The sequence below is a fragment of the Balaenoptera borealis genome (assembly GCF_965194805.1).
Source record: "Balaenoptera borealis genome assembly, chromosome: X".
NCBI classification, from domain to species: domain Eukaryota; kingdom Metazoa; phylum Chordata; class Mammalia; order Artiodactyla; family Balaenopteridae; genus Balaenoptera; species Balaenoptera borealis.
In genome coordinates, this window is record NC_138881.1 from 70082340 (window position 1) to 70102276 (window position 19937).

The 19937-nt window shown below is 38.4% G+C and overlaps 1 protein-coding gene across 16 annotated transcripts in view; it reads right to left on the reverse strand.

Moving 5' to 3' along the window:
- RPS6KA6 (ribosomal protein S6 kinase A6) overlaps positions 1-19937 on the reverse strand; it is a 203782-nt gene that overhangs the window by 132474 nt on the left and 51371 nt on the right. For 2 of the 16 annotated variants that reach the window (XM_082377128.1, XM_082377139.1), the window contains exons 1-2: positions 15162-19931; positions 14695-14973 (exon numbers count right to left, since the gene is read on the reverse strand). The exons of 5 other annotated variants lie outside the window; for them this stretch is intronic. In XM_082377128.1, coding sequence (XP_082233254.1) covers positions 14695-14772 — 78 coding nt within the window. In that variant the 5' untranslated portion in view covers positions 14773-14973; positions 15162-19931. Of the gene's footprint in view, positions 1-12921; positions 14652-14694; positions 15081-15161; positions 19932-19937 lie in introns of those variants that run through there. 9 more of the 16 variants (XM_082377136.1, XM_082377138.1, XM_082377137.1 and 6 more) reach the window with 9 other exon arrangements.

Below are 19937 nucleotides of genomic sequence, written 5' to 3' on the forward strand. Positions count from 1 at the left end.
AGAAAGAGCGGAGTCTTTTTTTTTTTTTTTTTTAGACATCTTTATTGGAGTATAATTGCTTTACAATGGTGTGTTAGTTTCTGCTGTACAAGAAAGTGAATCAGCTGTAAGTATACATATATCCCCATAACCCCTCCCTCTTGCGTCTCCCTCCCACTCTCCCTATACCACCCCTCTAGGTGGTCACAAAGCACCGAGCTGATCTCTCTGTGCGATGCAGCTGCTTTCCACAAGCTATCTATTTTACATTTGGTAGTGTATATATGTCCATACCACAAGAGCAGACTCTTAACACTGGACAGCCCAGGAATTCCCCTGAAAGAGTTATCTTTTTAAAAGAGAGTCTCGGGCTGGGAAAGAGAGAACCGCCTCTGAGCTATTCCGTTAGTCAGGTATTTAAAAACAAATATGAGACTCTGCTATAAAGTAAATTAGCTGATAAAACATCCATGTTCAAATCAAAGCATAAAAACAGAGTCCAAATTTAAATATGAATGATCATTGAAGTATTTACCATTTCAGGTTACCTGTGCTTTTTTCTTTCATATTGTTGACAATAACTTTATTTTTTTAATTAATTTTTATTGGAGTATAGTTGCTTTACAATGTTGTAAAGCTTCTACTGCACAGCAAAATGAATCAGCCATACATATACATATATCCCCTCCTTTCTGGATTTCCCTCCCATTTAGGACACCACAGTGCATTAAGTAGAGTTCCCTGTGCTATACAGTATGTTCCCATCAGTTGTCTATTTTATATATAGTATCAATAGTGTATATGTGTCAATCCCAATATCCCAATTCTTCCCACTCCATCCCTTTCCCCCTTGCTATCCATACATTTATCCTCTGTGTCCCTATTTCTGCCTGGCAAATAAGGTCATCTTTACCATTTTTCTAGATTCCATATATATGCGTTAATATACAATATTTGTTTTTTGTTTTCTCTTTCTGACTTACTTCACTCTGTATGACAGTCTCTAGGTCCATCCACATCTCTACAAATGACCCAATTTCGTTCCTCTTTATGGCTGAGTAATATTCCATTGTGTATATGTACCACATATTATTTATCCATTCCTCTGTTGATGGACATTTAGGTTGCTTCCATATCCTGGCTATTGTAAATAGTGCTGCTATGAACATTGGGGTGCATGTGTCTTTTTTTTGTAACATCTTTATTAGAGTATAATTGCTTTACAATGGTGTGTTAGTTTCTGCTGTATAAAAAAGTGAATCAGCTATACATATACATATATCCCCATATCTCCTCCCTCTTGCACCTCCCTCCCACACTCCTTATCCCACCCCTCTAGGTGGACACAAAGAACCGAGCCGATCTCCCTGTGCTATGCGGCTGCTTCTCACTAGCTATCTATTTTACATTTGGTAGTGTATATATGTCCACGCCATTCTCTCACTTCATCCCAGCTTACCCTTCTCCCTCCCCATGTCCTCAAGTCCATTCTCTACATCTGTCTTTATTCCTGTCCTGCCCCTAGGTTCTTCAGAACCACTTTTTTTTTTAGATTCCATATATATGTGTTAGCATACAGTATTTGTTTTTCTCTTTCTGACTTACTTCACTCCGTATGACAGTCCCTAGGTCCATCCACCTCACTACAAAAAACTCAATTTTGTTTCTTTTTATGGCTGAGTAATATTCCATTGTATATATGTGCCACATCTTCTTTATCCATTCATCTGTCAATGGACACTTAGGTTGCTTCCATGTCCTGGCTATTGTAAATAGAGCTGCAAGGAACATTGTGGTATATGACTCTTTTTGAATTATGATTTTCTCAGGGTATATGCCCAGTAGTGGGATTACTGGGTCATACAGTAGTTTTATTTTTAGTTTTTTAAGGAACCTCCATACTGTTTTCCATAGTGGCTGTATCAATTTACATTCCCACAGTTTAAGAGGGTTCCCTTTTCTCCACATCCTCTCCAGCATTTACTGTTTGTAGATTTTGATGATGGCCATTCTGACCAGTGTGAGGTGATACCTCATTGTAGTTTTGATTTGCATTTCTCTGATCATTAGTGATGTTGAGCATCTTTTCATATGTTTGTTGGCCATCTATATGTCTTCTTTGGAGAAATGGCTATTTGGGTCTTCTACCCATTTTTTGATTGAGTTGCTTGTTTTTTTGTTATTGAGCTGCTTGTATATTTTGGAGATTCAAGGCAATCCCTATCAAATTACCAATGGCATTTTTCACAGAACTAGAACAAAAAATTTTACAATTTGTATGGAAACACAAAAGACCCCGAATAACCAAAGCAATCTTGAGAAAGAAAAATGGAGCTGGAGGAATCAGGCTCCCTGACTTCAGACTATACTACAAACCTACAGTAATCAAGACAGCATTGTACTGGCACAAAAACAGAAATATAGATCAATAGAACAGGATAGAAAGCCCAGAGATAAATCCACACACCTATGGTCCCCTTATCTATGACAAAGGAGGCAAAAATATATTGGGTTGGCCAAAAAGTTCCTTCAGTTTTAAAGTAAAAATAAAAGACACATTTTTCATTTTCACCAAGAACTTTATTGAAAAACATATTCACCATTTTCTTCCACTACCTTCAGCCATTTTTCAGGCAATTTCATAATTCCATCTTCCCAAAACTTTTTATCTTTTTGAGCAAAGAACTCTTCCAGGTGCCTTTTACAGTCTTCCAGGGAATTGAAATTTTTTCCATTAAGAGAATTTTGTAAAGACTGAAATAAATGGAAATCCGAAGGTGCAATGTCTGATGAATATGACAGATGAATCAGAACTGCCCAGCCAAGCTGTAACAGATTTTGCCTGGTCATCAAAGAAACATGCGGTCTTGCGTTATCCTGATGGAAGATTATGCATTTTCTGTTGACTAATTCTGGACGCTTTTTGTCGAGTGCTACTTTCAGTTGGTCTAATTGGGAGCAGCATTTGTTGGAATTAATGATTTGGTTTTCCGGAAGGAGCTCATAATAGAAGACTCCCTTCCAATCCCACCATATACACAACATCACCTTCTTTGGATGAAGACTGGCCTTTAGTGTGGTTGGTGGTGGTTCATTTCACTTGCCCCATGATCTCTTCCATTCCACATTATTGTACAGTATCCACTTTTCATGGCCCATCACAATTTGTTTTAAACACAGAACGTTTTTGTTACATTTCAGTAGAGAATCGCATGTGGAAATACGGTCAAGGTTTTTTTCGCTTAACTTACGTGGAATCCAAACATCAAAGTGATTCACATAACCAAGCTGGTGCGAATGATTTTCAGCACTTGATTTGGATATTTTGAGTATGTCGGCTATCTCCCGCGTGGTATAACGTTGACTGTTCTCAATTAATGTCTCGATTTGATCACTATCAACTTCAACTGGTCTACCAGACTGTGGAGCATCGTCCAGCGAGAAATCTCCAGTACAAAACTTTGCAAACCACTTTTGACATGTTTGATCAGTCACAGCACAAATCTGTTTTTGCATTTCAGTTGGGCTTTTACCTTTCTTGAAATAATAAAGCATAATACACCAAAAATGTTGCTTTTTTCCTTTCATCTTCAATATTAAAATGGCTACACAAAAATTCACCAGTTTTGATAAGTTATTTTTTAAATGCACGCTATGACAGCTGTCACAATACAATCTAACAAAACTGTTTCGAATGAAGTTAACGACAACTAAGCACTACTAGAGCCATCTTACGCAAAAAACTGAACAAAACTTTTGGCCAACCCAATACAATGGAGAAAAGACAGCCTCTTCATTAGGTGGTGCTGAGAAAACTGGACAGCTAAATGTAGAAGAATGAAATTAGAACACTCCCTAACACCATACACAAAAATAAACTCAAAATGGATTAAAGACTTAAATGTAAGGCCAGACACTGTAAAACTCTTAGAGGAAAATATAGGCACAACACTCTTTTACATAAATTGCAGCAAGATCTTTTTTGACCCACCTCCTAGAGTAATGAAAATAAAAATGAAAATAAACAAATGGGACCTATTAAATTTAAAAGCTTTTGCACAGCAAAGGAAACCATAAATAAGACAAAAAGACAACCCTAAGGATGGGAGAAAATATTTGCAAACAAAGCAACTGACAAAGGATTAATCTCCAAAATACCTGTGCTTTTGAATGTTAACTCGCCTTTATCAAGACACAATGTCATATCTTCCCTTTTTTCCTTCCACCTTACCACACACAGACTTCTATCCATAAACACTGTCTTACTTAGGTATCTGTCCCATTCCTCTATCACACTGTAAGTTCCCTGAGGAAAGGATCATGTCTTATGACTCTTTGTAACCCCAATATCTAGCATATTATCTAGAATATAATTGATCCTGGAAAAATATTTGTGGAATGGAATGACTGAATTTGTAATCTGAATGAATTAAATGTAAAAATAACTTCAGTAATAAGTAACTGCTATAGGTTTTCCTTAGTTTTTATTAATTTTCTTACTTGAAACATTTAAAAGCAACTTTGAAACTTAATTTCATAAAGTATTTCCAGTAGTCATTTTGCTTATCATTTCTGACTCAATTTTAAATTCTAACAGCCAACAGAAATTGAACTTCTTCAAAATCATTTTAAAAACACATAGCTTTGGTCATTCATAAGATATTTTTCAAAAAAAAAGGATTAAATTCCTGATAATTCATATATTGCATGGGAGTTATTTCAAAGGTTCATATTTTTTTTTTTCAGTTAGGTTCCTAACCCTAAATTTTGTCAGCAGATTAGTACAAACTTACCTTTGTAAACCACATTTTAAAGCCATTTTTCTAAACTGGGCCCCATAGGCTAATTTTTTTGTTTATATATTTTTAAAGGATTGTTTAAAACATATGCAATAGAGATTATAAAAGGCAAACAAACTCGAAAATATTTATCTGACTCTTAACAGAAGAAGTTTACCACTCCTTGGTCTAAACTATATAATTTTTTAGTAATTAGAAGCATTTACTTTTAAAAATGCACAAAAGAGTACCTAGTTGGCCTATCAAAGAAATAACAAACTAAAATTATCTACTCTATGGGATTATAATTGCTGCAGTACACACAAATATTGCTTCATCCAGATTATATTCATAATTTCATACCACTCAACCTGTATTTTCAATTTACTTTTACTCCAATGTCCCTTGTACCCTGTAAATTAAAAAAAAGCCCAGCAGAATGGATTCTTATTTTCCATGTTTTTTGAAACCAATAACTTTATTGACAGAAACTTGTGATAATCACCTCCCTTAAGGCAGGAAGAAGAGTATGTTAGATTTTTAGAAGTTGTTAACCCTAATAAGAGACTAATGAATATTTAGTTCACTTTTTGGAACTGGCATAATTCAGTCAAATCATTTTCAGTATTTCACTTGTGCCATACTAAGTGTTACAAGGATTTAAAACAAATAGAGTCAAGTACACTGTTTTTTAAAAACAAAGAATCTAAAAATGTAAAAACTGAAATAATGATGATGACATTTCTGTTTCTCTCAAATTAAAAAGAGACAATGACTCTAAAGTTACTAAATTTATTCAATTGGGATGAGTCTTCAAAATAATACCCTAATTCAGGATCACTCTGTATCTTCAGAGACGTTGTTATTTCTAGAAAAAGAGTCATGCCATGGCTCTCTTAATAATCTCTCTGCAACACAGAGCCCAAAAGTTTAAATAAAAGGGCCTAAGTCAGTCCTATGTTATCTAGCCAAGCCCATGTTTTCCAGCGACTGCTTACATGTATCTGTTAAAATTGGTCACATAAGCTATTATTTATCTTGCTACTCAGCTTCTGAATAATCTCATTATGAAAACAATGAGGATAAACCTAATTTCAAAATTTTACTACTACTGCTACAATAGCCATTTATGTTCTCTGCCATATTTTAGCATACACCTCAGAAACTTGGAGGTGAAATATACAAAATCAAACACAACCATCACTAGCAACTTGAAGGGTAACTTGCTAACCCAGAAAACCAACATGTAGACTCTTCATTATTTCTATATCAATAATTAAGAGACCCAAATTCAAAGACAATTCATTAGGAAAATACATTTCCTTTCCCATGTAGCAAAAATGACTGTAGAAGAGCACTAAATAAAAGCAAAAGGGACACATGCCCCCAAATAATAATCTTCCTCAACTGCCATAATCCACTGCCAGGAGTGGAGGTACATAAAGCAAAAATAAGACAAATAGAATTGCCATACATACTGAGACTCCACTCTTGATAGTTGATTTGAATAGGAGGAAATCTATTAATATTTTTTAAAAATATCAATATTTTTAAAAAGCAAAGGAGTTGGAAGGAGTTATCAGTGAACCTGTGAGTAATTTCACAGGAATATGGAATTAAGACATTAATACCCCAGAAAAATTAAAATTTTAAAAAGCTTTCTGTCAGCCTAAATTTGTTGGTCTTTGTGACATAATATACTGTCCTTTCAGACATTTCCTTGTGACTATGAAGAATGGATGGATATACAGTTAATTGGTTTTCAGTTATCACAGTAGAAACCTGGAGCAATAACCAAATGAATCCTATCTAGTAACTAACACAATAACTTACACGTGTAGGCATTTAATGATCATTTGCTTAATTAATGCATGCAAAATAATATTTAGAACCAATTAAAACCAATCTAAGTATCATCATGCTTTTAAAAGGACTGGTAGTTGTGCAAATGATAGGTTACTATGAGTTGAACTAAGCATATCAATATTATATATACATTAGAAGGTATCTGTGGAACATTTTAAAACTTTGGTCCAGTGACAGTAAAGCAGCTTCCCTGGTTGCTGTTCAGGCAGGAATATGTTTACTTTGTGTGGTTGAAATCAGAGCTAATGACTTTAATGGTTCTAAATAGCTCCAAAATGTTCCCCATACCAAGGCACTGGCCATCTGGCCAGTCTCATATGAACTACAACATATGCTTTGGAAATTTTACTTTCAAAGGATACATGTATTGTGTGTAGTACAGATGAATGCACATATATACATGACATGTGTACACACATAGCATTCTTTAGCAGTAATTCTTCTCACTGTAGTAACTTCTTAGAGATATGAGGTCCATGAAATTTCATTAAAATAAAACCTTGGGGAATGTGAAATAAGTTTAAATTGTCCATTGAGTTATTTATCTGGCTAAAAGAAGTACTTTGTCTAGGACACCTAAATCTTAGAGTTATTTGGTTGAAAACAATAAATTTATTATTCTTGTCAAATATTATACATAAAGAACATTTTATTTACTTCTCAAAATAATCAGAGATAAACACATTAATTTCCATTTTATATATGAGGAAACTGAAGACCTTTACTCTACTTCTGCACTTTTCTCAGAAATCAGTTGAGCCTATTTGAGTGTATCTATTTCTGGGTTCCCTATTCTGTTCCACTGATCTATGTGTCTATTCTTCCAATACCACACTGCCTTAATTACTTGTTACTGCCTTACCATCCCATATAGAGTGATTTCTTGCACTTTAGTCTTCTTTTTCAAAATTGTTATAGATATTCTAGGTCCTGTACTTTTACATATGAAATTTAGAATAAACTTGTCTATGTCTACATAAAACCTTGTTGGATTTTATTGACCTTCATTTTAAGTAAAAATAGCTATTGAATCAGCAGCTCTGATTTACTGATCTGATATGGTTGTCAACAACTTGTCTGTATCTTCTCCTTATCTTCAATATTGTCCTTACAAGGGAGACAACAATGTATAGAGGAAAAAGCATGAATTTAAAATGATCTACATTCCAATTCCAGCTGTGCCTTCCACTGATTTATATGTCTTTCTCATCTGTCAAAAAGATGAGATGTATCAAAAAGATACACCTTTTCTCACCAAACTGTTTTGAAGAGTGAATAAAACTGAAAAGATAATACATGCTCAATAAATGTCATTTCTTTCTCCCTTAAGAGATACATTTAAGATGGAATGGAGTCCAATGTCTTTTTGGGTAAAAAAAATTTACATTGGGTGTTAAAATTACTATTTCCTCTTAAAGTCTGTCCCCAACCACTTTACTGGAGAGACAGACAGGTCCTATAGTAAGAATAATTATTCGTGGCCTTTGAAATTTTTGTTAGAGATGTGATAGGATATTTTGTTCACAATGGAGTCACTATCCCCTTACTTAGCTAGGAATAAGGTATGCAGAGTATGTAGCTTCCAAATTATAAGGCTAAACTGTATCAAAAATCAGCTGGGACACTATTTTTTTTTTCTCTTATGGAAAAGCAAATTCCTCAAAACTACACAGCAAGAGCATACAAGACAGTTCAAATACTTCCTTTGCCCCAGTCATATCTTAGAACAACAACAGAATAAAACATACAGAAAAACATTACAATTCACAGAAAATTTATTTTAGAGCTAATTGCTAGCTTAGGAACTGATATGCTTTTTTCCTGTTGAATAATGAGAACTATATGACTATTTCTCTTTTTACTTTGGCCTAGAGCTATGGTTCTTTATCCTTGGCGGTACATCATAATCATCTGGGAAATGATGCCCAGGCACCCACCAGATAGTTAAATATGAGTCTCTGTGTTAGGCACTAGCATGGAAAATTTTTTTTTAATTCCCAGGTATATCTGATCTATGGTCAGAACTGAGAACTACCAGCCGAAAAGGAAAAGGAAATCCGAGGCCAAATTTGCAATTCAACTATATTTTAAATGTACAGCAAACCTCTAGAACCTGCTTACCTGTGTTCTAGTTCGCCCTCCAACTCCATCCTCCATCCTTTCCATATACCTTCTACTTTATGTTTTCCTGTATCCTGAATATCAAAATGATTTTTATTGGATTTTATTTCCTATAAACCACCTTAAATACTTTGTGAAATGAAGCAAGGAATAAGCAAAACACACTCTCTCCCTCTCAATCTCTCTCTCTCTCTCTCTCTCTCTCACACACATACACACACACACACACACACACACACACACACACACACACAGCAGGACCTACTTCAAATGTACAGATACAAGTTAAAATTGAGCAGCAAAATCAGTTACATAGAATGCCTCCAGGGCAATTCAGAAAACATCTCTATTATCTACAAAAGCCAGTTTAAGCTTAGCTCTAAATCTCTCTCCCATTCAACTCCCTTCCCACCTAAAAATAAACCAAAAGAAAACAATATAGACAAAGAAAAAAAAAACTACTATCATCAAGAACAGTAAATAATCTTTAGAAATAACATAAATGTGTAAATATTATACAGCAAATTCTGACAAAGTACTAAAATTTAAGACCTCAAGATTCAAAGTACTTTTGAAGCAGTTCCTGAGAACTGCTGCTAAAGATAATGACAGCATCCACCAAGAGAGAAATAACAAGAAGGGAAAAAATCCTATATTTCCCTCTCAAAATTATAGATGAGAGAGACTGAGAGGGGTGGTACTGAAACAACAATATGGCCTGAGAAAGCAACGGCACCAAGTCAGGCCTTATTTTGGAATGGTGAGGTAATGATTACCTCTCGATGAAATAATCAAGGTAGGGAAATATAGAGGCCCTGCCCTGAAGGAACTGACCTGAATATTTCCAGACCAGACTGGTTCAAAGGAAGATAGTCTTGGAGAAACTGGGAAGGCACCAGTGGTGGTGAGGGGTCAGGGCCCTGTTGGCCACTCCCCCCTTTCTAGTCCAAATAAACCTGGTGAAAGTATATAAGAAATACAGATGTCCCTGTTCTCTTCCACATTCTAGAAAGAAGCGCCAGCCACTATTTTCAGCACAGCCCTCTGCACCGGGGGCTGCTATTTAAGATGAATATTGATAAAGCAAAAATTACAGGCTTGAGCACCATTTTAAAAGCACTGAAAAACTTTTTAGCTAGTAGTAAGTGCATTCACCGTTAGTAGTAAAGATTTTAAGCATGCCAAGCATAACTAGAAATCTTTAGAGTGGCTTGCTCTTGTTCAAGACACCATGGCGGGAGGGGGGGTCATTTTAGCTTTCTATCTCCCTATGCTGCAAATATCTATTTATCTTTATATTAGTCCAGTGGCTAGCATAGACACTTTCACTGGCAGACAAGCATTAAATATCTGTTATATTGAATTAAGTCCTACCACAACACTCTTAATTTCTCTTACTCCCCAACATCTAATCAGTTGGCAAACTATTTTAAGTCTGCAAGGTATCTCCCATCAGTCTTCTCCTTTTACCCCTTCTGTCCTAGTTTAAAAATCTCACTACTACTTCCACTGATTAATATTCCCTACCCTCAGTCTCTCCCCAACTCCAATCCATCCTATACACTGCCATCCATTATTGCCAGCACAGATCTGGTCATGTCATTCATGAACTCAAAAATCTTCAGTAGCTCCCATTTACAGAACAACACTGAAAACCTTTAAACTAGCTTTAAAAGCCCCATACAATCTGGGCCTTGCCTACCTTTAGATGAATACCTCATCTCACACTATATCCCCATTCTCACATCACAGACTTATATCCTAGCAATATCAGATTCCTCCTTCCTCCAAGAACACCTCCATGTCTTTGCTTATATTGTCCCCATCCACCAGAAATATGTTCCTTTAATCTGTCTGTGAAAATATAATCCACTCTCCAATGCCCTGCTCGAATTCCACCTCTTTCACAAGGCCTTACTAGATCCATCCCTAAACCACCACCACAACCACCCCATTGTTGATGGTCTTGTGATCTGTATAATAGCAGTTTCTGTGTATGTCTATCTAGCCCATGTGAATGTAAACCCATGGGGCTGGGATGGGATTCAGGATCGTATATCTTTAGACACTTCACATTACAATGCTATGTACTGCACTGCCTTGTACACAATAAACACTTCATGAATTGAACCAATTCCTACCATGACAAAAGTTCAGAATAGGAAAAAATAAATGTCAGTGAAACACCTCACTGGCCAGTTATAACAAATTAAATTATTCGTCTCTCTTTATCCCCCAAAGTAGTCCTAAATATGACTTCATATTTCATCCTTAATCATCCTGTGATTACAAATGTGATCACCATACTTAAATGAAATAATCAGCTCTAGGAAGGAGGTCTTAAGAAAAACTGCTCATAAAAGGGAAAGCTGGAGCTATGACCATGGCTATCTAAATCCCAAGGTTTTAATATAATTGACAATCATTCAGAGTTTAGGGGCAGAGAAAGGGGCATGACGATGACTGCTGGGAAAGAGAAGGAACTGGAGACCTACTATGTGCAAAGCACCTTGCCAAGTGAATTAAACACAGTACAGTATTCAGTTTTTACATAACAACTCTTGAAGATGGTTCTTCTCCCATTTACAGATGAAGAAATTGAGGCTCAGAGAGGTTAGGTAACTTGCATTGGGTCACACAGCTAGTATACGTTGGAGGTGAGATTGGAACCCAGATTAAACTGGCCTCCAAAGCCCATATTCTTTCCCCTATTACTACAGGGTCTCATGAAGTTAATTAAAACTAGCAGTTTTTTCCCAATCTGCCATATATTTGCCATCCTAGTTAAATTTTTAGAGTCTGTGGCCTTAGCTCCAAACTGTTTTTAGCAGTGAACTGTATTACTTTCAAAACTAACTTCCTTAAACAAAAGCAGTATTGCTAAAGAAATAAGTACCAATTAATATTTAATATAATATGATGATATGATATAATATACAATTTGAAAACTCTGTAGTAAACTCCATCAGGAACCAAGCACTCCCTCACCAAAACAAAAAATGCACAAACCATGTACATGGCACTACCTCATGAAAAGTCCATTTTACTAAAACAGGCTATTCTTAATGACCCTTGTCCAGGAATGACCAATACCTATCACACCTCCTAATTCTTGTTTGAAACCTCTGAAACATTTTCCCACAGGACAATTTTACAAACAGTGATTAGGCTCTTCATCATTATACCTCTTCCCTGATCCTGACAGAATCCAGGCAACAGGTAAAATATGGCTGCCTGAGGGTTGATACCCTTTGAAGTCCCTATTCCCAGTAGACCTAATTGAGACAGTCCCTGTAAGAGTTCTCACAACCAAAGCTTCTTGCTTATCCTATTTCCCCTCTCCCAAGAACCCTCTTCTCAGGAGTCAATAGAGCCCATATTTCCCTTTTTCAGGCCCATTCTCCACCTCTCACTGGAGCCAACCTAATTCTTGTTTGAAACCTCTGACACATTTTCCCATAGGACAATTTTACAAACAGTGATTAGACTCTTCATCACTATACCTTGTTATTGTGCACTGGTCTAAAAATGTAACTATCCTTAATAATTTTTTCCTGTGCAAAAACATGTTAAGAGTCTAAACAACCAACTCTCACACTTCTGAATGATAATTCAAAGGTTAACAGCTGCCCATGAAACAAGACAGGTAAAAGATGTTGAAAAACACTCCACAATATATGATAGTGTATATAATCTTTAATTTTACCAGGATTTAACACACACAGAAATAGACATTAAAGTTTCCTTTGACATTAAGTTAACAGATTCTTACTTACATTTTCTTTAAGGACTCCAACACATTTTCAAAAAATATATTCTACAATGAAAGCACCCTTAGTCCTAAAAACTATCACGATTGAGGGCTGCAAAGCTCATGCTCAAGGTTAACATTTCTAAAGCCAACATCAACAAACATGTAATTAAAATAAATATAAATTCTGGGAAGTAAAATTGTTTCCTTCTTATCAAAAGAATACCATTATAAACAAACATCAATAACAACAACAACAACAACAACAAAACCCTCTTCTAAGTACTAAGCAGGTCTAAGCAGATTCAGATGTAGCATTTAGTTTTCACCAAGAATATTTTTAATTAAGTCACTTGCAAGGTTAAATCTAACCAATCATAACTGTTTTAGACAAAGAAGGCAGAAATACTATCTTTACCACATTACCTTCACCTTTCGTTTTACTTCATAGGGATTAACAATTTCCACTCCAGTATTTTTCCAAATTGCTGAGGTAGAGAGACCCATTGTTAAATCTCTATAATACCTAAAACATACTGTAAACAATAAAAAAAAAACCATATGCAGTAATTACAATTTAAAACATTTCTACATTCAAAGTTAACAAAAATAATAAGGAGTAGGCATGCGAAAGCCCCCTCCCCCATCCCAACCTTATATCCAAGCATTTAACTGTTTTTATAAACCAGATGCCTGGAACTATAAGTCAATAGATTACATACATAAATAAAACAAACTTCCTCTCCCCTTGAATAGTCTTCTAGAAAATTCTTGCAACTATGAAACATTCCAAGAAGAAATAAACCCCTCTTCGTTTATCCTGTTCTTAAGAGATGTAGAATATTAAAATGTACTTAGGAATTCCTTAGTGTACTAGTAAAATATTTCCTATAAGAAGAGAGTTCAACTTTAGACTCCTTCCATATTTCCACTACATTTCTTGTTAAATGTTATTCTGGCACGTAATTTTAACCCCAGTTCAGTTGGAAATTTGAAAAGAAAAAAGAACAAGTTAAACAGACAGCAGTCCAACGTGTATTTTTAAGGATGAAGCAAGTACTTCAAGACAAATTTGCACCTAGAGATGTGGAGGCTTGCGAGTCCTACCTCAAAATATCCTACTGTGAATCAATTTGGCATTCAATATTTTTAGGTCTGTGATTGTGATGGTCTCTACTGTACTACTAGGCTGTCAATGATTAGGTTATCAGAAAAAGATCTGACTTTCTATCCCCAAAGTCTCGTTTTTGTGTTTAAATGCCGCTTGCTTTAATAACAAGAACAACAAAAACAACAAAGAAACAATAATAAAAACAAAGTACCTGTGCACATCTAAGTTCTCACTGCACAGCTGACCAAAGCCCAACCAGAACAGTTTCAAAGTAAGAAGAGCGGGAAGGGAGGCGAACCAAAATACTTCGGTTGAACCTCGCTGTCTTACCAAAGATTGGTCTCATAAGGGCTGGGGTTTACTTTTCGTGTTCTTTTACTGACCAACGGGGCGGGGACAACAGTTGGGCAAGGGAGAAGGGGCGGGAGGAAGAGGGCAGTAGAATTCAGGGGACCGCAAAGGAGGCTGCAGAAATCACCTGAATGTAGATAAAGAAACCTCGCCTCCAGTTAATCTCCACTTAGGTTGTTACAAAGAACCACAATAAGCCACAAAGAAATGAGAAAAGTAAGGAGCACTCATCCCTATGTGCAAATCTCCCCAGAGTCTGTCACCTTGCTGTGTTTCTGTTGCGCTGGGTTCCTAAAGCACCCGGGGTTCAATAGAGAGCTGCAGTCAGCAGCTGTCCCCCAAAATGTTCCCAACTAGCAAACTTGGCGCAGCGTAGAAAGAGGGACACGCGGAGCCAGGCGCGGCACCTGGCGCATCCCCCAGTTCCACTTCAGGTCGCAAAGTGAAGAAACTTAGTCACAACTCTGGCGTGGCCCGCGAGGCAGTCACTCCGCCCGAGGCCAAGCCCGGGCCCGGGATGCACTCACTCCCAACTCGAGAGCCCGCCGCCCAGTCCCCGCCGGCTCCCAGGCGAAAGCGCGGTTTGGGCAGAGCGTGCTCCGCCGCCCCGCAGCCTCAAGGAGGCTGGCCTGGGCACCTCGCTTTCCAGCCCCACGCCCCTTCTCTCTCGGGCCCCCGGCAACGGTCCTGAGAGGAGGAGGGTGGCGGCTCCAGCCCCTCTTGGCCACCGCACTAACCTCGCAGCTGCTTGCGCTGCCGCCGAACAGCTCCATTTCTTGGTCCCAGAGCTCGTCTTGAGGAGTGAACGGTAGCATCGCCCCTTCAGGAGCACTCGAACAGGAGCTGCCAACCGCCCGCGCGGCCGCGCATCCCGTCTTTGGAGCTTGCCTGCCACTGCCGCCGCCGCCGCTGCCGCCGCCGCCGCCGGGATCCCCAGCCTTGCCTTCTGCGACAGCTGCCCTCGCCGTGGGGTCCCTCAGATACTCGGAGCGAGGGGTCGCCGCCGCCGCAGGCTGCTGCTCCCCAAAGAGAAGACAACTCTGTGCTGCCTCTCCAAGAGCTGCCGCTCGGCTCGTGCTCACCACTGCCACCGCTGCAGCCGCCGCGACAGTCGCTCAGCGGTGACTCCCCCCCCCCCACCCCGCTTCCTCGGGCCCCCTCCCAGCTCCCAGCTCTGTCAATATGGCGGCAGCGGCCGCTTTACCTGTGCGGCGCCTGGAACCCCCCACCGCGGCGGCACAGCAGCGTCACCCGAACGTCAATGGAGATTCCCCAGCCTGGGGTGAAGGGGGGGTGGGAAAGAGGGGCGGGGGTGGGTGCGGGAGACCGCGTGGTGGGGGGTGGGAAAGAGGGGAGGGGGGCGTGCTGGGCGGGGGAGACGGGAGAGGAGTAGTAAAATCCTCTGCTAGCTCCTCGGTAAACCTGCCCTCTCCACGGAGCATGCGCGGCGCTGTTCACACATGCTCAGCAGGCCCTCTCAAGTCTACCGAGCAGTCTTGCCGGCGGGAGGATTCCCAAAAAGGTTGGGGGAACCGGAGACCCTCCTGAGCGTTGGAGGGGTCAGTGTCAGGGGAGGACTCCAGGAATATCTGCTTGCCGGGCTCGCAAAAGCAGGCGCCCTATACACCGAACCACGCCCATTTTGGTACTTAGTGACAAATACTAGGGCGGGGGTTTTAGTCCATTTTACATTATCCTCCTAGAAGCTGGAGACAGGAATAAAATCCATTTAAAATAAATCAATACACCTGCGCTCCCTAACTCCCGGCCCCCCCGCTTGTTCCGCTCACGGTGTTGGTGTTTACGCTGGTTGTCTTCATACTATTGATGACACACAATGTTTCCAGTATTCACATACACCACCACTTATTGGACTCTACTTGTGGCAGTAAAGGCAGAATGTATGAAGCTAACCTCACCTCCACCCCGCTCTGAGGATATTGGACCTATAGTGACAGAAATTATCATTTTTCTCTCTTCTCCAAATCGAACATTTACTGCTTTGCTACTCTAAGCCACACGCTGTACTAGGCGCTAGCGATTTAACTGAGATAAAGTACAGCCTCATACACAGGAGATGATCAAGATCCTGCTCATGGAAATACTTCAGAACCTAAAGTTAAAAAGTTATTCCATATTTGACACTTCAAAGAACTTAAAAGAGCAACTGTAACAGCGACTAAGCCAGCTCAGTACCTTGGAGAGGTTTCTAATGGTAGACATAAAGCACCCCCTCCCACCTACTACACCTAGGGCTGTGGTGCTGTGCTCGCGGAAAACGTTGAACTGTGCCCTCCATTTATTTCACCATGTAGTGTCCAGCGTTAGCAAAGTAAAGCGGACCACAGAGATTGCCACTGAATCGCAAAGATCACTAGTAGGCCACTCCCACCTACTCTGCTTAAAATCCCAGGGAGAAAGTGAGCTTTATGAATATGATTCTGTGAAAATGAAAGTTTTGAAAGTAGTGGGGACATGGGGCTATAAACAGTGAAAATATGTGAGTGTGCGCACACGCACATAAACTCCCCTTTGGCTGAACTGACAGCGGTCTTAGGCCAACGCTTTTGAGATTTGTATATCATCTTTTCTTGCCTACTCAAAGGCTTTGTTCTGCAATCCCTCGCCCCACCCCCCGCCCGCCCCTTTCACATCATCTATTTTCCTCCCTCTACTGGACATTTCCCATCAACAAAAATCATGCTGTTACTGACTTCAACTTGCCAGACCACTCGTTAGCATTTGATGCAGTTCATGACTCTTTAAACATTTTCTTCACTTGGCCCCCAGAACAAAACATTGTTCATTTTCCTCCTCCATCATTGGCCATTTCTTCTCAGTGTCCTTTGCCGGATCATCCTTCGTCTTCCTAATCTCTAAAAGTTGGAACTTCAGGGCTCAATCCTTGACCTCTACCTTCCCCAACATTCTAGGCATTTCCATATCCCATCCTGTTCCATGGCTTTAAATCCCATCTGTATGCTGAGGACTCTCAAATTTTACCTCCAACCATAAACTCTTTCTTGAAATCAAGACTTGTACATGCAACTGCCTATTCTGTTTGGATACCTGGTAGGGATCTCAAACAACCCATTCAAACTGAATTCTTGATTCGACCCTAACCAACCTGCTCCTCACCTAGTCTTCTTCAGAATAATTAATGATCTCCACCATCCACTAGTTTTTTGCTCAAATGTCACCTCAGAGTCTTTCTACGGCCATCCATTCTAAAACACCATCCCATAATTATCTAACCTCACCCTGCTTTTTCTTCATAACACCAATCAACATGTGGTATATTATTTATTTATTTATTTATTCCCTCCAGCACCTAGCATAATGCCTGGAACATAATGAGGCTCAGTAAATATTTTCTGAATGAATGAATTTGTCCTTTGCTCTTGTTTTATGCATTTGATAAATACACCACATAAACTATATTAAGAAGCTTCCTCACTATGAATGTATTACTCTGCTTCTATATACAATTTAACCTTCATATATGTTCATTCATTCAACATTCCCCTTAGCTTATAAACATACATATGTCTCTGTCATTAAAAAATTAATTAAAATCCCTTCCTCAACTCAATGGTTTTAATAGACTCCCATTTTTCAAATCCTTCCATCAGTTAACAAGTCTTTTTTCTTCTATCTCAAATATTTTTTCAATGTCTGCTCTATCCCCACTGCCACTGACTCAGTTCACCTTGTAAAATATTTACTTGAACCAATGATAACAATGATTCCCCTTAACTGATCTCTCTGACTCTAAATTTATACTGTCTCCCCAATCCATCCTCCTCACTGGCAGCCCATTGATCAAAATTCTCCAATGATTCTTCTATCATCTCCAGTAAAATATCCAAACTCCTTAGCTCTAAATGCAAATGTTTAAATGTTTTTACCATCTGGCCTCTGACTATCTTCCTAGCTTCATCTACCATTTCATATTCCAGTCAAATTTATGCATATGTTATTGTCTCCTCCCTATCCTAGTCTTCCTAGAAAACTTTCTCTTAATAGCAGTCAACATTAACTACTACTTACTGAGAGCTGACTATGCTCCAGGCATATGCTCTTCATGAATTCATTTAGCCCGCATAACAACTTGTGAAAATTTATATTATCTATATTTTACAGACGAGGAACCTGAGCCTAAGGTTCAGTAATTTCCCCAAGACCTCACAGATATTAAATGAAAAATCTAGAATTAAAACCAGGTCTGCCTGGTGTCAAACCTTCTACCCCACTCTGGTGCTCTGTGAAACCTCTCTGAGCTTAACTTCCCCTCTTCATTCCTTCTTTCCACTCATCCCAGGGATAAATTAGTCACCCATTCCTCTGTACTTCCATAATATGTTTTCCATATACTAATTTCAGCACTGCTTTATCTTTCTTTATCAGTGAACTTTGAGCTGTTTTATGTTACTGTATTAACCTATTAAGGTCTGCATTCACAGCGTATGGCTGGTGCTCAATAAATATGTTGGATGGACAAACAACACTTCTCTACTTTAGCCAGACACTGTATTAAAGTTGTGATCTGATATAAAAATGTATGACAGTACTTAACTCTGCGAAGTTTAATGCCTACTTGCTCTTTGTTGACTCCCTGTATAAAAGACGTATTATCTGATTTTAAGTTATTAGTAACCAGGGACTATTAGATCTAATTTCTACTAGCCGAGAAGACCCTTGAATTGTTGGTGAAAAATATGATGACTTTACTTAAGCACAAAGGCATGTACTAAGGAAGACTGGAACTTCTAAATCTTCTACAAAGTACATGAAGACTGGAACTTCTAAATCTTCTACAAAGTATACACAGCAGAGTTTGTTGCTTTCCCTTCAGTCTTCAGGACATTTTTGCCTCAAAATTTCTATATGCCTATGTATCTCTGGATTTCCAATTATTGTAGCATAGCATTAAAAGTTTACAAAATATTTGGCAATATTTTGGTGGTTCTGGAACTGGGATGTACTATAACTAGTTTCTAAATAATATATTGTTCACAATAACTATACTCCAATATAAAATACATTTAAAAAATTAAGAAAATAATGCTCAGCCACAAAATCTAAAAAAAAAAAGATGATAAGATGGACTCTACCATCATTAGAGCATATTTTCTGAGTATTTCCAGGACTAGGGAAAGGGTACACAAACCTCCGCACTGACTTCTTTGCCCTGTGACAAATGGCACACACTGGATGATCAGGGTCAGGTGTGAAAGTGGGTGGTCATGCAATTTAGCTGAAAAAAGTTAACTGACCCATATGGAGATAAAAAACAGCCCATCTTGGCTCCACTAAGGGGGTGTGAAATATGAACCAAGGACCATTGATCAGAAGATCACATAACACCCACAGATCCTACATTGTGGTTCTGATTCCAAAACTGTGACATATACAAAGTAATGCATATTTAGGGTATAATTATAGAAAGAGCCACACAATCCCTCAGTAATCTCTGGCTAGTTCCCTGAAGTTTATGATCCAAATAGCTGGAAAGTGATGAACCAACACAGAGCATAAAAGCACTATTAGAAAAATATTCAAATATTTTATCTTGGAGATACTCTGATTGAAAAATATAAAAATGGGATCTATGTACAGAAACAGGAAACGTTTGTTTTAGCAAATACTTATATTTAAGTCATTCCTTAGGAGTGTCAGATAACTTTTGTTCTCTTAAAATACTAAGTAACTTTGGTCCCTCTACAAATCAACTTCAAAAGGGGGAGCAAGTCACACATACTTGTGAAATATGTTTCATTATTGCCTTTTTGTTGAGATGAATGAGATTAAACAGTAAATAGACGATAGATATGACCATAGTTTAGTAGTTATTCCTCTTTGGACGGTAACTAAAGTTTATAGTACACAGAGAGTAAAATCCCTTAATAATACTAGAGAGGGGGAAGAGTAGTAACGATTGTTTGTAGTCTAACTCCTAAGATTTTTATGAAAGATACTT